Source organism: Labrus bergylta, chromosome 10 (assembly GCF_963930695.1).
Source record: "Labrus bergylta chromosome 10, fLabBer1.1, whole genome shotgun sequence".
Lineage (NCBI taxonomy): Eukaryota > Metazoa > Chordata > Actinopteri > Labriformes > Labridae > Labrus > Labrus bergylta.
Genome location: NC_089204.1, coordinates 9,954,022 through 9,970,051, shown reverse-complemented (window position 1 = coordinate 9,970,051; position 16,030 = coordinate 9,954,022). Strand labels below are relative to the sequence as shown.

At 40.3% G+C, this 16,030-nt stretch overlaps 1 protein-coding gene across 1 annotated transcript in view; it reads left to right on the top strand.

Moving 5' to 3' along the window:
• Nucleotides 1-16,030, top strand: part of si:ch211-250c4.3 (uncharacterized protein LOC100535981 homolog) — a 32,872-nt gene that overhangs the window by 14,313 nt on the left and 2,529 nt on the right. Inside the window, exons 3-6 of the mRNA XM_020626734.3 lie at nt 4,931-5,092; nt 9,367-9,529; nt 12,986-13,110; nt 14,198-14,319. Coding sequence (XP_020482390.2) covers nt 4,931-5,092; nt 9,367-9,529; nt 12,986-13,110; nt 14,198-14,319 — 572 coding nt within the window. The remainder of the gene's footprint in view (nt 1-4,930; nt 5,093-9,366; nt 9,530-12,985; nt 13,111-14,197; nt 14,320-16,030) is intronic.

The window sequence follows — 16,030 nt, the reverse complement described above, 5'->3', positions numbered from 1 at the left end:
GGACTGTTTGCACTCAAATGGAGGCAGTAACGTAGGGGGGTTATGTGTTACAGTCCGTGGCAGCTTTTTCATGGATGTCATACAGCACCTGTTCATCTGTGTGAAGGTACTGGAGATTTTTCCAGCGATACTGTCACTGACCGCTGCCCCTCTCTCATCTGGGCTTCTTCTTGTTGCTTGGCTGCCTACCTTGATGCATGAAATAGGTGTCAAATATCTCAAATTACACACATATTTACCCAGATAAAGGCTCTTTGAAAAGTCCCTGGGGCCCCGGTGAGGTAATGGCATGTGGCAGTAGCTTTAAGGGGCCCGGCATGATGGACTGTAGGGGGTACATTGCTGACAGGCAGTATGGTAATGCTGCTCCCACTGTCATCTGCATCATTTGTCACCACAGCTAATAATGTAATTCCTTTCCCTGCTAAATTAGACTGAAGTCTACAGCATGAGGTATTGTTGATTCGCTCACCTCAAACATCAACTCTCTGGGTTTACCACCACATCCCCCTTTCTCCTGCTCTATTCCTCTACATGTCATTGAATAGAACAAGAATTGGTTCTATAATCTCTACAAGTCTTACCCTCTAGACATTTGAAATAGAAGTAATGTACTGCTGTCATATGTCCGACACCAGGTAGTGACAGTAATCATATGGTCCTGCATAGCTGCATGTCTGATGTCTTTGGCAGAAATGGAATCTACAATCAACGGTTAGACGGAAAACATTAATTGACTAAATCCCTCCACAAATACAGCTTAAAAGATGCAAGAAAGCAGCTTTGACATAACATGACAACATACAGTACAGGCCAACATACATCTATAAAAACGGAAGGCTAACATGATTTCTCTGCAAGAGTCTATGTCGCCAGTCCAGCAGTTATATACAGACAATTAGATGCAACATTACAAGTGCTTTGAAAGTTCATGATTCCCATTTTTAAATGATTCATATCCAACTCACAATCAGTATACTATACCATTTTAATTGCTTCTTACCTCAAATTTGGGCATGACCATTTGAAGAAAATATATTTGTGCCATGCAATGTGGTTGAACAACCACAGATTTAAACAAACTTCTTTTGGAATGCATGCTGACATTGATGGAAAGACTTAATGACAATGTAAACATGGTTATTGTTTCATTGATAGAATATTTGTCTCTGTAGGTCCTTGCATAGTCTAATACAGTATGAGGAGACAACGGTGTAAACTTCAGCATGTATTTCAACAAAGACTAGCACTCGCAGTGATATTGATCTAATATAATTTAGTTATTATTTAAGTAGGCCAGCATGGACAGGTGCAATAGCAAAAGAAATGTTCGCAAGGGCATGAGAGTAGCTGATTAAGATAGACTTTGAAAAATATGATCCTCACTTTTCAGTTCCTATACTATGGCACTGATGTTAGACAAAGCATAACCAAAGCTGTGTTCCCACCTCTTTCAGTTAAGGTGACTGTATTTAATATCCACAGTTCTACTTGAGGTTCCAAATCATCACTTTGAAATTTATGTACCATTTATAACCATCAAATACCCACACAACATTTGATGGTGATTTTATACATGTCCAAAATCTCCATCAAAAGATAAAGAGTACATTTTCTGCTGACCTCATAATAGATGAGCACAACACATACAACCAATTAAACAGTACAACTAAAGGATGGTTACAGCTTCAGAATGTGAAAAAGAGATAGAAATAATATCCAAATATTTCCCTGACAACATCTAATAGCTTTTATACTTCTTTGTTAATACTGTACCAAGCTATGAACTATAAAGCAAGTCAAATGAGACCAAACTTGAATAGATTTTCATACGTTTTCACAGACCGAAATAAAATCAGGATCAGGTGCCAAAACTAACACTGAACAGAACATCTCCAGCACACAGAGTCTTCCAGCTCCATCCTGAGTACTTTGAAAGATATACTGCAGAGAAGTGAGGCAGAAACACGATCTGTGTGTGCCGAGGAGTCTGGTGTCTGGCTGAGAGAAGCCCTGTACGTGATCTGCGTGTACTTCCCTCCCTATCTGGATGCTCCACACACATCTGGTGGTTCATTCCTTTCCAACACGGTCATGTTCAGGACATCTTTTTGATACAGCATAGATAATGGAAAGATATATAAGTGAAAAGAAGAGAAGACCTCACTTTTCCACCGTGACCTTATGTCTAAAGTCTTATCATTCTCTTAATGTCAATCAATGGGAAATTGATAAAAAGGGAATCTTGAAAAAATTTATGAAAAAATTCATAGTGCCCAGAATTCTCAAAATCCAAGAAGTAGGTTGGTCCTCGCAACCATCGATGATATTCACATTCTTTTAAAATCCTTTTTGAGCAAGACCCAGAGTTAAACGAGTAGTTTCTGTCAAACCATATACCCTATCTAGCTTTGGATAGTCTTGAGTTACCCAAACAGTAGCTGGAGGTCATGGCTAGTGAAAGATTCACAGCCTGCTGTCTCCATAACCTGAGCATCACAGTGAATAATTAGCAAGCTGCTATTGTTATTATAGCAGAAGGTTGCATTAAGACCAAAACACAACTGCACCCTGGAGTACCTCTGAATCCAGACAAGCAGTTTCTACTCAAACAAAGTCAAAAACATTTTCTTTCAGTGTTTCAATTTGAATATTTAGGCTTCAGACATCCTTTAGCTGCAGCATATAAATTACCCTTAAATTGTAAAACGTATCATTGAAGTTACTCTTGGCTAGTGCACTTAAAAGGCTCTATTTATCTTAAACCCTTAGAATAGTGGAACATATTGGATTCCTGATCTGACATAAACCATCAATGTTCACCTCAGGCAATACTGGACCCAATGTTTCATGCCAATACAAGCACACAATGTAAAGTTCCTAGCTTTTCTAAACTTGCTTTATATCTATGTTTCACATACTTTTCACACCGCTCAGTTCTCACGTGTGACATTATTGCCCCTTGAGTCATGGGATTAGAGGAAACTCAGAGGAAGTGCAACTAGGGTGCGCGTGTTTGTTTGTGTGAGTTTGCCCATTTTAAAATGGGTTTGTGCACGCAAAGGGGGCATTCCTGAGTCCCACTCTCTTCCCGACAGTGGATCACTCAGTGGTCTTTGTGTGGCCATGGATAAGATCAGCACCAGCTCTGCTAATGTTACTGTCAAAAGCCAGAACAGCCCCTGATTACAGACCCTCCCCCCTCATCAAGGACTACGACTGAGGAAGTGAGGGTCATCTCCTGGAAGGAATACCCTTCCTTATCTTAATTAGCCACCGGGAATCTGCAAGAGATCTGCCGTATGAATGTAGTGGAGGGTCTGAGCAGTTCACAGATTAGAAAATCAACCTGCTACATATAATGTTAACCTTTAATCCAGAAAGATTTGTCTGATTTAAAAAAAAAAATGCACTTGTGTGCTTGGGTATAGCTTTTGAAGTACAGTATCTCTTTAACTTCTCCAAACGAGCAAACAACTACATTTCTTGCCTCAATGTTTGGAAAGTTTTTGGTTGTAAATCTGACAAAATATATAGGACTGCATTTTAACATAATCTAACAGGTTCATTGTCAAGAGCCATTCAGGTTCGTCCATCAGAGGAAATGAGTGATGTCAGTCCCCCAGCCTGTTATGGCTTCTGGCCCATTGTTTTGCCAGTGTTTCCACCAGAGCCCCCAGTTGTCTGAATGGAGTTTCAGAGTCAGCAGCCTGGGAAAGAGGGGAGGAAACCCCAACCTGAGCTCACATCCTGCTTTTGTTGGGACACTTTTAGGAATGTTGATAAAAGGATAAATATTTGCTCAAAATTTCCTTTTTTCATGTTGCTGACGAACGTGAACATCTGCACCTCCAGGGCCAGCAGACATGTAAACCCAACACAAATTCAGCCTTTTCATCCTTCTATGGTGATGCAGTAAAGCATGTATCAACTTAAACACAAGTGACTGAAGTTCTGTAAATCCCTCATTAAGATTTAAACTCTACCTGAGTCCATACTGTAGTTATAAAGTTGATGTTCAAATCCCTCTTTATGATGCTAGAGTAGCTTAAATATGTTTTGGCTTTTGTTTATAACATTTCTACCCTGGTAATGTGGAAAATAAGACATCTGACAATTAGTCAAAAAGACTTACTGTCTTTAGTATGTATGCAATGATGAAGAGCACTAACTTATTACGTTCTGTTCTTCATCCCTGTTGGATGATGTTAACACAAATGTATTGAGAGCAGGCAGCCAGCAACAGTGGAATGCTTTTATGAGTGCAGCTTATGTGGATCACTTGTGAAAGTGCTCTGGGAAACCTGTTACTACTCTTTTTCCCAGGCACAGTAGGAATCAAACTTTCCACCACCTGGTTGGAGTGGAACCTTGTCGGAGTATTTGGAACTGAAGGAGAAGAAGAGGGTCAGGAGGGTTTTTTTTACAATCAGTGACACAGGGCTGGCAGGCAGAATTGAATAGTTTAGGTCAATTACATGATGTTACACACTCTAGTTCAAAAGGTGGTAGTATGCACCTTAAAGTTCTCTGCAATCCACCAATAAACCAAAAGAACAAGAAGACAAGCACATTAACAGCAGGACAAATATGGAACAAATTAACAAGCACTCTATCTGAATGAAGAGCTGCCATGAGCGGCAGTCCAGTTGAACAATGTAAAGAGGGCACAATCTTGATGAGACTTTTTGGGGCTTCAGTACCAGTACTGATAGAGTTTGTAATTGTCTAAAGAAATGCTTTCATTAATGTAGCTTTCAGTTTGTTTTCTTGTGTATAAAATAATAATGCCCACAGTAGAGCATTCTATAATGTGATACTCATTGCCAATAAACATGTATTACTATCCTTCCTTGTGCAAAAACTATCAATTTTTCCCCAGGATCACTGCTGGTATCTTAACTAACCTTCACACTTTCTGTTTGTCCAGTCACAGCAGGTGAGTTCAAACCCTCTGGGATCAGGCCTGGGTTACCTGGAGCACATTTGCCAACTCCTGGAGAAGATTGGCCAGCTGCAGGAGACCAACCTACGGCTACAGAGGCAGGTCTGCTGCTTGCAGAAGGACAGCAGAATGACAAAGACCAAAGAGGTGTGCCACTGTTTTTTCTTTTACAGTGTGTTTTCAGGCTGTTTGTAACCAAGTTGTATTTCCATATTTGGAAGACACATAGCCTACTTTTGGACATACTTGGCCAAATTAAATCAGCCTTAACGCAGCATCTTTTATAATATAAGAAGACATATAGCACTTAGGACCTGATTGACAAAAGGACTGTGCAGCTTTTTTTAAGCTTGTGCAAATGAGACAAAAGGACACTCTGTACTTCAACAGAAAACAGAGGCCAAGAGTTAAATAGTCCCCTACTGTAAATGTGCCTCCGAGCACCATCTCAGTGTGCCAGTGTTTTTGGTACTTATTTAAAGGTGCCTTTTAGTATTTGTGGCAAAATTTGCCTCTTGCAATGCATAAGAGCCTCATTGCAAAAAAAATCCAAATTCACAAATAACAGCTATATGTAGTCTGGGTGAAACAGGTTCAGACAGGCAGCTCATCTTTACAACAGACACAATATAGGCGCAAACTTCACAGAGCAGAAATCCTTACGGGCTCGTTTGCACTTGAATATAAACGCAGTCTGCTTTGTGAATCTGACCTTGAGACAGAGGAGAAAGCTGCCGCAATTGATGCACAATTTGATGCAGGAGGAGGTAAAGCTTTCTTGGTAAATTCCCCCTAAGAGTGTTGGAGCAGCTGATGGCTCAGCAGGTGGTGAAATAACAGGAACCTTTTGTTGGCATTCCCTTGTTGCTTACATTATTAAGCCACAGGCTGAATAGCCTCGACTCTACAAGTGTTACACGCACAAGACGGTGCGATAACAGAGAGATAAAGTCTTAAAACCAACCATGTTTGTCAAAATAGTGTGATGTTCTCCATGCAGTAGCCCTCCACAGGCGTATTCAGCATATCCATAGCTTGCTTACAGTTTCACACAACTGCTGCAATCAGAAAAGAAAGGGAACCAATTCAATCTTTTTTTCAAGTTGAAACAAAACCCCACAATTCCTTCTTCCGTATCAGGATTTTTATACCAGCTTCTCAAAGCTTTTGCATCGGTATTATCACCACTTCTCCAACACCACAGTGACAGCTTTGGGCCACTGTTCTTTGAACAAGAGGAATGTTGCCTCCTTGGTAGAGCTCTTGGCAAAACATCTAAAGATGGGAATCCGACATCGCTGACTGACACTTGTGCAGTCAGTTTTGGCTCGGACACTGGAACTTCTATTGTAGCAACGGCTGAAGTCAGCAGGAGACTCTGACTTCAAAGCTCCCTAAGCATCCAAGCAAAGAGGGTAACTGAGAGAGGGAGAAGAGAGAAAGACTCATTGTCATGTTTTCAGCGTGTATAACCACTCGTTTGAAGTTTATAAATCTTCAATTTGTTTTTTGTTTTTTACATCTACATCCCGACAGAAAGTGAATACTCGCTCTTAAGAGATGGACCACACCAGCTGCTAACCCAAAACTTATTGACTGACTCCCTGCTGTTTGGCTCTCTATAGCAAATACAAGTCTTCAGACCTGAGTGAACATTGTCTTAGGTCTCTTATGGACCATTACTGACAGCTCTAAGTATGCGTGACAGCATGGTGCACTGTTCTGCACTTGATATAAAGAAGGCAGGTAGTCATCAAACAAAAAGCAGTTCTCCTTCTGTTCAGTAAGTAGACCATTTAGATGATGTAGTTTTGTCAGAGAGCCTTTCAATAGCCCACACTAAATCCAGAACACAGTTTTGAAGTACATGCAGTCTCTTGCATAACAAACGTTGGATTCCCTCATTATCGCCTCTTCAGTATCTTCAGTTATTCATGAACAGGAAGTAATGGAAGCAACATTCCTTGGCGTTTTTTTCTCCTTGACTAACTTTGTAATACCTCCAACAGCCTTATCCTTTGATGATGGGTTAAGGGTCATTGGTTCCCCATGGGTGGCCCTTTTCAATCCCTAAAGATGTGATAAACTGCTGTGTGAGTGCTTACCACACAGATAGGGAGGTAACACCCACCTGCATTTTAAGATGTGAATATATTAGTATCAGCTTCACACAATGGCCTCTTTAATGGGTACACATGTTAAAGATATTGTGGTTCAATACAAAAGCTCTGCTTTGAATTTGGAATTCAGTTGTTAAATTAACCTCATATATTAAAGAGGTTTTTCCATTATTTCAGCCCCACATTTCCTACTGTTTAAATGTGATGTTACAGTATGGGTGGGAGTGGGGGGTGTAACCACCATCATTTTAATACTGGAGATATAATACATTGAGTTTGAGCCTAGAAAGTTTCCCTACCCCCCTTTGGGATTGAAGTACAGGTCAGCGAGACCTCCTTTTATTTTCAAGAGCCAAACATTTTTTACATTTATTTCATTCATTCCTGTTTAAATTGAGGGATCTATAGAGGAGACACTAACGTGTCCTTTAAAATAGCTACAGACCAGGGGCAAAGCCACTCTCCAAGCAGGTTTTCCAAAGTTTGACCCCATATTTCCTGTTTTTTTTTCTCAAATAGGCTGCCTAGCCCAGATGGTTGCGGACACATGCTGCCCAAAAGGAAACTTTTTGTCGGCTTTCAATTTCCATTTGGGAAAGCTTTGTTCCTGTTTTGATGCTATTCATAATTATATGTTCACTAAATGCAAAACGTTTCCTACAATTTCTTAGGACCAATGGGAACCTTTGTCAAATCATTAATTGGTATATCTTGTTAGGTGCTTATTTTTGTACCCCCTACAAAGGTTCTCAAAATGTTTATAAAAAACCTTTAAACAAAACTCAATAAGGTAATAATATTGATCCATTCTAGAGAATGGAAAATGTAATGTGTCCATCAGTATTAACTAATCCATTCACATACATGCTCCGCCCACCAAGCAGCAGGAGCAACTAAGGGTTAAGTGTCTTGTCCAAGGAACTTCAGCAGCTTGGTATCGAACCCCCGACCTTCCAGTTGAGAAACGACCAACTCATCCACTGAGCCACAGTGTAGTGACACAATAAGTTGACATGAATTGGTCAATCTGACATGTAGTAAAATTCTTTGTGTGGCTAAAAGAATAGAAAAGCAAGATATAAGTACAGCCTCTTTTCTGTTCTGGTTTTAACAAAATGGTGGACAGAGATTTTCCATCAATAATGCTGTGTATTTATGAAAAGGCAAAGTCAAAGAATTTAGACCAAAACATTTTCATGTATTATTAGAAATCACTCTTGACCCAGGAGATAATCATTAACTTAACATTTAGAGATCAAATTTGTCCTATATTCTATTGTTGTAACTCGTGATTCAGAGGGTTTTTTCTCCTAACCAATGTCATCCTCTTAACAGGGGTAAACTGTTTTTATTAATTTGATGAGGAGCCGTCTAACTTGTCCAACAGGCCATCCACCTTTAAAACCATTTCCACGAGTAAACACAAAGAACTGTAACGCTCTTAGAATACAAATAACCAGCTATTATATAAAAATGTAAATATGGCTGAAAGAGGGGTGCATTTCTATTGAAAACAGGAAGGAAACGTATGTGTATGTTGACTTGCACTCTGATATGTTGTTATAGGGGCCCATGTGAACTTTTCCCCCAGAGAAGGAGACACTTAACTGCAGTGCAGGAAAAGAGATCATGTAAAAACAAATCTGTCATACTGTAGTTCAGTCATAGAAGTGAGGAGGGATGTGAACCCCAGCTTGACTTATGCACTCGGATGACTCAAGTGTTTGAATTGTGCTTTTCTGTACTCGGGTACAAAAATCACAAAAGATAATATACAGTATGAAGTCATGCTACATACGTCATATTGAATAATATCACTGGTGTCCTGTGCATGGTCAAATGAAAGCATTGTGCATGGTTTGCTTATGAGCAAAGGCAAAGTAACATGCGTCAGGTATGTTTTTTACATGATTTCATAATATTAAAATGTCTTTGTATGGCTAAAAAAAACCCATCACACTCCTTTATGAGTGTTCAGTTGGTGCAACAACTAGATGTGATGTTAGAGTTTGTTGTATCTTTTCTAGTTCTGACGTAAGGTTGAAGCGAGACTCGCTGTCTGTTTTCATATTGAGTTATCTACACACATCGATCTCATGTATATGTCTCAGCTGAACCAAATTCAATATCCACTATGATAACTCTTCTACCAAAAGACATAATAAACAGAATAAGCTCTTGAAATAATAAAGATCAACTTCTAATGCAAACCACTTAAGAAATCCTATTGAAATACTCAATAAAAAAACCGACGTATTATCATGCTGATTGTGTCTTCTCCTCTCCCGGCCGTCTCTGCAGGACTTTTTCCAGCAGCACTGCAGCTGTGGAGCAGCCAGCCTGGCCTTCCAGGAGGTTCAGAGGAGACACCCAAGAAGTGAGTGTTTATCACCCAGTGGGACCCTCTCCGACCTGTCCACCATCCCAGAGGTCACCCGGCGTCCATGTATTTACGCCAGTAAAGGTAACTCTAAATGCTATTTTCCATTTTTAAGTTGACAATGAGAGAGTTTCAACAGAAAAGGAACTGAAAAATGCCAATGCATTTCAAAGTGTGATTGAACAAACTTGTGACTTGATGGCCAAGACTTTAACACAATAATAACCTCTGGGTGACAAAACAGATTTTCCTTTGTCCTTTGAGTGTTCATATATCCTTTAAAAGTCTATTTTCTTTGAGTACAGAACTTGAGAAACAAATGCTTGAAAAACTCTCTTGCTAACTTTCAGTTTTACGTCTACAAAAGGATGTTTAGACAGTCTGACTAAATTGTCAGTTTGTGCATTCAGTCATCAAGCTTTTTTTGAACGGTGCTGCCCACTAATTGCCCTGGTAAATGCAGTGTTTAGTGGTCGAGATGATAACGGTTGATGGTTCAGTGTGGAGCAGGAACAAACTAAACCAGCAATGGATTGACCTGCAGGGATGAAGAACGAATGGGCAGTTTAGATGGACCTGAATTTGATTTCTAGGCTTCAGATTCACTATTTAGTATTCGGAGCCCTACAGAAATATACTAAATATCTCAGAGACATTTTTTCCTGTAAGTGTGAGTCAAGCTGAGAGCCCTGGAAGTAACTGAAACCAGCCCTAATTAACCCCCAGGCTTTAATTACGAGAAAGATCAGCACTTAATAACCTGCTCCAGAGGGATGTGTCAACAAACACAGACAGGCCCAACCATGAATTAAAGTTTTTAATTTCAGTGTTTGTCTGATACCTTCTGGAAAAGGATATGTTATTAAAACGCTTCATGTTTCACAACCTGACCCTGAAGCTACCCCAACGTTTTCCACGTGGGTGTTTACCCTGTCATCAGACACGAGCTCCAGGTGATGTTTGTCATACGGGAACACAGTCATCTCCCGGAGGTTATCATTACTGTGTTGTTTTCCGAGGGGCTCATGTTGCTTGAGGAGGTGATGTTGGCCGACGGCTCGGTGATCCCGCGGGGTTAGAAGATGAAATTATAACTCGAGTGGGAGACTCGAGCAGAATTCCTGGCATCCTTCTCATGACGGGAACACAAAATGTCCCGTGGACTCAGGAATGCCTCGGTTCTTCCTCAGATGGGCAGGAAACGGGATCTGGAGAAGGGGTTGAGAAGTCAGGAGAGAAACGTGGGGCCCGGATTAGGTGCAGTGAAGAGGAGGGGACAGCTCTCCCTCAGCCAAGGTTAAATGTTCTATTGCTGAGCTTTGTTATGAAATATTAGAAGAATGATGGATTAAAGTGAGGAACTCATTTATCAGAGACAGTTGAACATTTTAATTTGTTTTATTTAATAGGGATGATGCCATTTCATTTGGTTCAAAAGCAAAGCATGAAACAAAGGTGATGCACAGAGAGTTTATAGCTTTTGCTAGTTCTCTTGTCCTAACTTTGGCCTTTACATGTAGAGGTAAACTTTATATCTAGCATTCAGCATCATAAAACTACGTAACACTACAAATATGTAGAAAAATTTAAATACATATACCATAATACATCAATAAACAAATTATATAAACCAATAAGAGCGATTACTTTAAAATACAAGACGCTTTTTTAGCTATTGTAGCACTCAATCCTTTTTCAGGAAGATTTTATACCTGAGAATAATCTTGTTCCAGAGTTGACAGCCTTAAAAGTGGGTGAAATGTATGGCTCTTAATCACTGACTGTTCAAGATGGCATACGAATGCCACTTGTAACGTCCTTAGCCTGCACTGTGAAACACATGGAGGCTGAACGGTGGGGAAAAGCTCATCTGGCTGTGAATTGCCATAGGAGGTAGTATCAGAGGCGTAATGGGGAGAAGACGGTGGTGATGTGGAGACGGCAGGGCATATCAGCGCTGTGCTTTATGTCTAAGTGTGTGTGTATGTGAAGCTCCTGTGTGTGTTCACCTTTCTGCAATGCCATAATGTGATGTGCAGCCACACGATTGGACGCCAATATTACAACGGTTGCACGTGCAATGTGTAAGTTATAATGACAGCAGAACTTCATTAAAGCACTATGGCACAGGGCTTCGACTCATGTTGTTGTTGGATTTTTGGTTGTTCATTCACCGATGCAGCGTTCACACAGAATCACCCCCTTTAGTGTTGTCTTTCTTTTATGTTCACAAACAAAAACAGGATAACACATCTGTTGCTGCAGTTCGGTGTTGTTGTTTTCTTTTTAGCTCAGGGTGTAATGATCAGTAGAAACTCTGAGCCCATGTGATGAAAGGAGATGTGTTTACATGGTGTTTGGAAAAGTGGGGAGTGGGATGAACAGAGGCTAAAAAAACAGGCCTGTGCTGATTTCCATCACCATTTGTCATAACAGTCATCGCTCCCCTCGCAACATGCAAGCAGAGGCCTCCAGCATGCCAACAAACACCTCACATCACAAACTAAATATAAACAGAGCCTTGCATAAGCCTTTACCCCCTTGGTCTTTAAACATTTTTTACTGTGGAACCTGGAATTCAATTACTGACCTGTGCTTTTTTTCATTGGATTAGCAAAACAAGATCAGTCCAAAAAGCCAACATCGGTTTGATGCACAAGTTGCCCTGTAGGCTGTTGTTTGCACCTGCTCTTTGTAATCTTTGTATGAGTTTTCACAGCAAAGCACTCAAAGCTTTTCATGTTTTATTTGTGTATTATTTTGAGAGCTGTGTACTCAGCCTTCCCCACACCGGACTACACACCAAACACACAATCAACGGAATTAATGAGAATTTTGTTTTGGTGCACACAACCCCAATAAAATCCATTTCAATTTAAAATGTTGAAACATTTGGAAACAATCAGGAGACTTGAATACTAAGGCGAGGCACTGTAGTTAATGTGTAGCAAAAAAGCTTTAAACAAAGCTGAGATGAATACATCATTCTGACATGTGTTGTGAGTCTGGATGACCATTTACAGTGCATGCCAGGCTTTGAAGTGGTACTTATAGACTGAGTCTTTTAGGAGCCCAGTTTAGGCCTCACCGATTGATACCATACAGCTGTTTTCAGTTTAAAAGGATCTGACAAATTCACTGTATATTACCTGCTCAGCGCTAATTAGTAGCAGTACAGTATAGCATTTAGCAGATATGGGCCAAACTACGACCTTATCTAGGAGCAGAGTCGAGACACAACAGGACAACGGGATGATAAATCTGGTGTTCAACTTCAGTTTTTTGTACTCTAATCATCAACAATAATGTAAAATCCTCTATCAAATATATCACATTGGCCCCAGTATCAACCCATCCATCAAAAAATTATTCAAACAAACTGATTATAAAAAATTAAAAAAATGTATGTTGAAAAAAAAAAATATTGTGTGCTCAAGTTTCCTTTACAGAAAAGTGCAAATGCTGATTACATTCCTGCTTATAAGCCAACTCTCCCACTCACACACAGTAACAGCTTGTTGTTTGTGATTTGTGTTCCAGACACGAGCAGTGAGGATTTGACCCCAGTGCCGCTGTGGAGGAGAAGCCTGAACCGAAGGAGCTACACTGAGGGGGAGGTCCGCTTCAGAGACAGCACCGAGGGCCTGTCCATCCCCCATCGCAGGGTGGGTAACCCACACGTGTTGCAGGTCTACTACGGGAATCATACACAGCAGTGTGTCCCTTTTGTTTAACAAAGAGCGTTCTCAAAATAATCAAACAACTCAAAGTTCTGCAAATGAAGAGGACACTTAACAAATACAGTTTGACAGTGTTCCTATATGATTGCAAGTTTGTATCTTACTGTTATTGTTTTTATTAGAGTTTCTGATGGAATTGGACAAACAGCATTTGCAATATTTAATTATTTTTTTTTGAAGAAAATATATTTTAGTACTGATTGATGAAGCCATTGGAAGCTTCATTAAGGAAACTTAATCACAATAAAATGGGGTGCCTGCAGAGTGACCCCTGGGTGACTCCCCACCTACATGCTGTGAATCACTTCAGGTTTTCCAACGTCAGCATCCTAACACCAGTTAAACAGAACTCTCACTGATGAAACATCAACATGGTGATTTTTGGTGCCTGGAGGAGTGAACTGAAAGTATTTACTTTAGTTGGAAGGATATTCCTTCTCTTAACAGATTCCTGTTATTAGCTGTGAGTCATACATGACTGATTTTTCAAAAGGTGTCGGATTAATTCAAACTCAATTTTCACTTTCTGGATTTGTCTTTAGCTAGAACTTCTTCTCACGGTCCTCATAAATGAACAGCTTTAATGGAAGGATACTGAATAGGATACTTTTGACATACTGAGTTTGACAAGTCAGATAGAAATTATCTGACTTTAGAGCAGTGGGACTCTGACAAAGCAAGACCTTGACCTTCAAGTAAACAATTGTGTATAAAAGTTGTTGGAAAAGCTATGAAATTAAGAAGGGGAACATTTTTGTTCTTAACCTGGAGTGTTGCATCTACCTCAGGAAAGCACAGAAATGCAAAGATAATGAAGTGCGGACAAACGTTGCAGTTGTCTAATTCACATCGATCACATAAGGTATAAAAAATAACATTTCACTTTCTGGTTAATGAAGATCAATACATGTTTAATCCTTTGGTACTTTACAGCTTTAGCTTTTGTTGTTGCTTGTCACAGCATGATGTGAATTAGTAATGATTCGATGTTCTTGTGTGTCCTTCTGTTCAGCTGAGTGAAAACTACACATGGGGCCGCGTCAAAGACTTGGTGAGGAAGACTAAGATGAGGAACCAGAGCCGACTGGGACTGACCTCCACCTCACTGAAGATGTCCTGTCCACAGCTGTACAGGTGAGGAAATCACAAGGACTACAATATGTCCTGTATTATCAATACTGCACAATTATCATTGAATTGAATATGAACTGCATTAGGAACAAATCTACATGACCAATTATAATTTTGGAAAAGATGACACACTTGAACATGTAACCCTTGCTTTTTCAAATGACAAATGTATCTTAATTTACTGATTAAAAAAGAGGATTGCTTTTCATCTGGTGTAGAGGACACTTGTGTTGTTTGGTTAGGGGGTTAAGCGTCTTTTGGCTGCTTCTACACTTGTTGTATGAATTTGAATGTATGGCTTGTTATGGCATGTTAAATAATTAAATAACAGCATTGACCATGCCAGCAGACTCACCTAAACCCTTTTCACACATACGGAAATCTCCTGAAAAACTCTGGAGATTAGGCTACCTGAGGTTCTTTAGGCAATGTGTGAGCGCAAACAGCCACATTTTTCATGTGGTCTTTACCCGGAGTTTCTCCGGCCAGACCCCTAGTGTTTTATCCGCAGAAAGTCAGAGTGAGCTGATGTCTGAATGCGGCAGCATATACTCCAGAGATTTCAACTCGAGCCAATAGAAAGAGAATGATGTTTATATACAGTGACTGCCTGAAGTGTCTGCACGCGACCACTACGATCTCCATGCACATAATTAAACGGCTGCATTATGTTTTCTGTTCCTCAGTTTGTTGTTCTCCTCTCTTTTGTGGATGTTGTCATTCCATTGGATTACACATAGCATTGATATAAAGGCAAATATTCTCATTATAACGTCGTGTAGCGGACTCTGTTGCTACGGCCGCTACTTCCGCGTTGACGGGAGAATCTCTGGAGCGGTCCTCCTGTAATTATCTAGATATTTTCCAGAGTGCATATGTGAAAACTAGACTTTAAAGTGTTAATTTCACTCATTCTGGATCCAGTTTTGTGTATTTAAAATATAAATGTCACTGTTTATTTGGTGCTCAATCAAACTGCAGTTTTTCTTCCCACTTCTTAAAGGCTTCCCAGTCAAAACATCATGACACAACAGCCTGAAATGTCCACCCACACACACGCACGCACGCACGCACACACACACACACACACACACACACACACACACACACACACACACACACACACACACACACACACACACACACACACATTTGCAAAAACATTTGCATAAAATCATCCTTTAATCCGGTTTTCACTTCACTCTGGATTCGTGAAAGGACAATAAAATGTTGTAAAATGTTTCCAAGCTCTCTAACAAAGCACAAACTTGATTCTTTCTTTAAAATGGCCCCACAGTAACTCCCCTGTAAAAGAGCTTTGCTTGTTTCCCTTGTTTGTGGGACTCAACTTAAAAAAAAGAGAGAAGGAATGCAAGTTATTTGACTTCAGTGAATAAAAGCAAGCATGAGGGGGGAAATTATTTTTTTCTGTGTGGAAAGTAGTGACAGCTTTGGTGAATTTTTCCGTAAGAAGCAGTCTGTGTCAGGTTCCTGGCAGATGGAAGCATGAGTAGCATTCGTTCCTTTTTTGCTTGATAGAGGAGCCTCTGAATGTGGGTGAAGTGAACTTTTGAGAGGGTCTGCTGTGTAGGAATCTGAGGGGAGGCGGAGGAGCCTTCAGCCTCTCTCTCTGTCCTGATCAGGGCTTGGCACAGACCCAGTCGGGTGGAGGGGAGGGGGGGGGGGGGGGGGGGGTCAGGCCTGAGGTATGCCT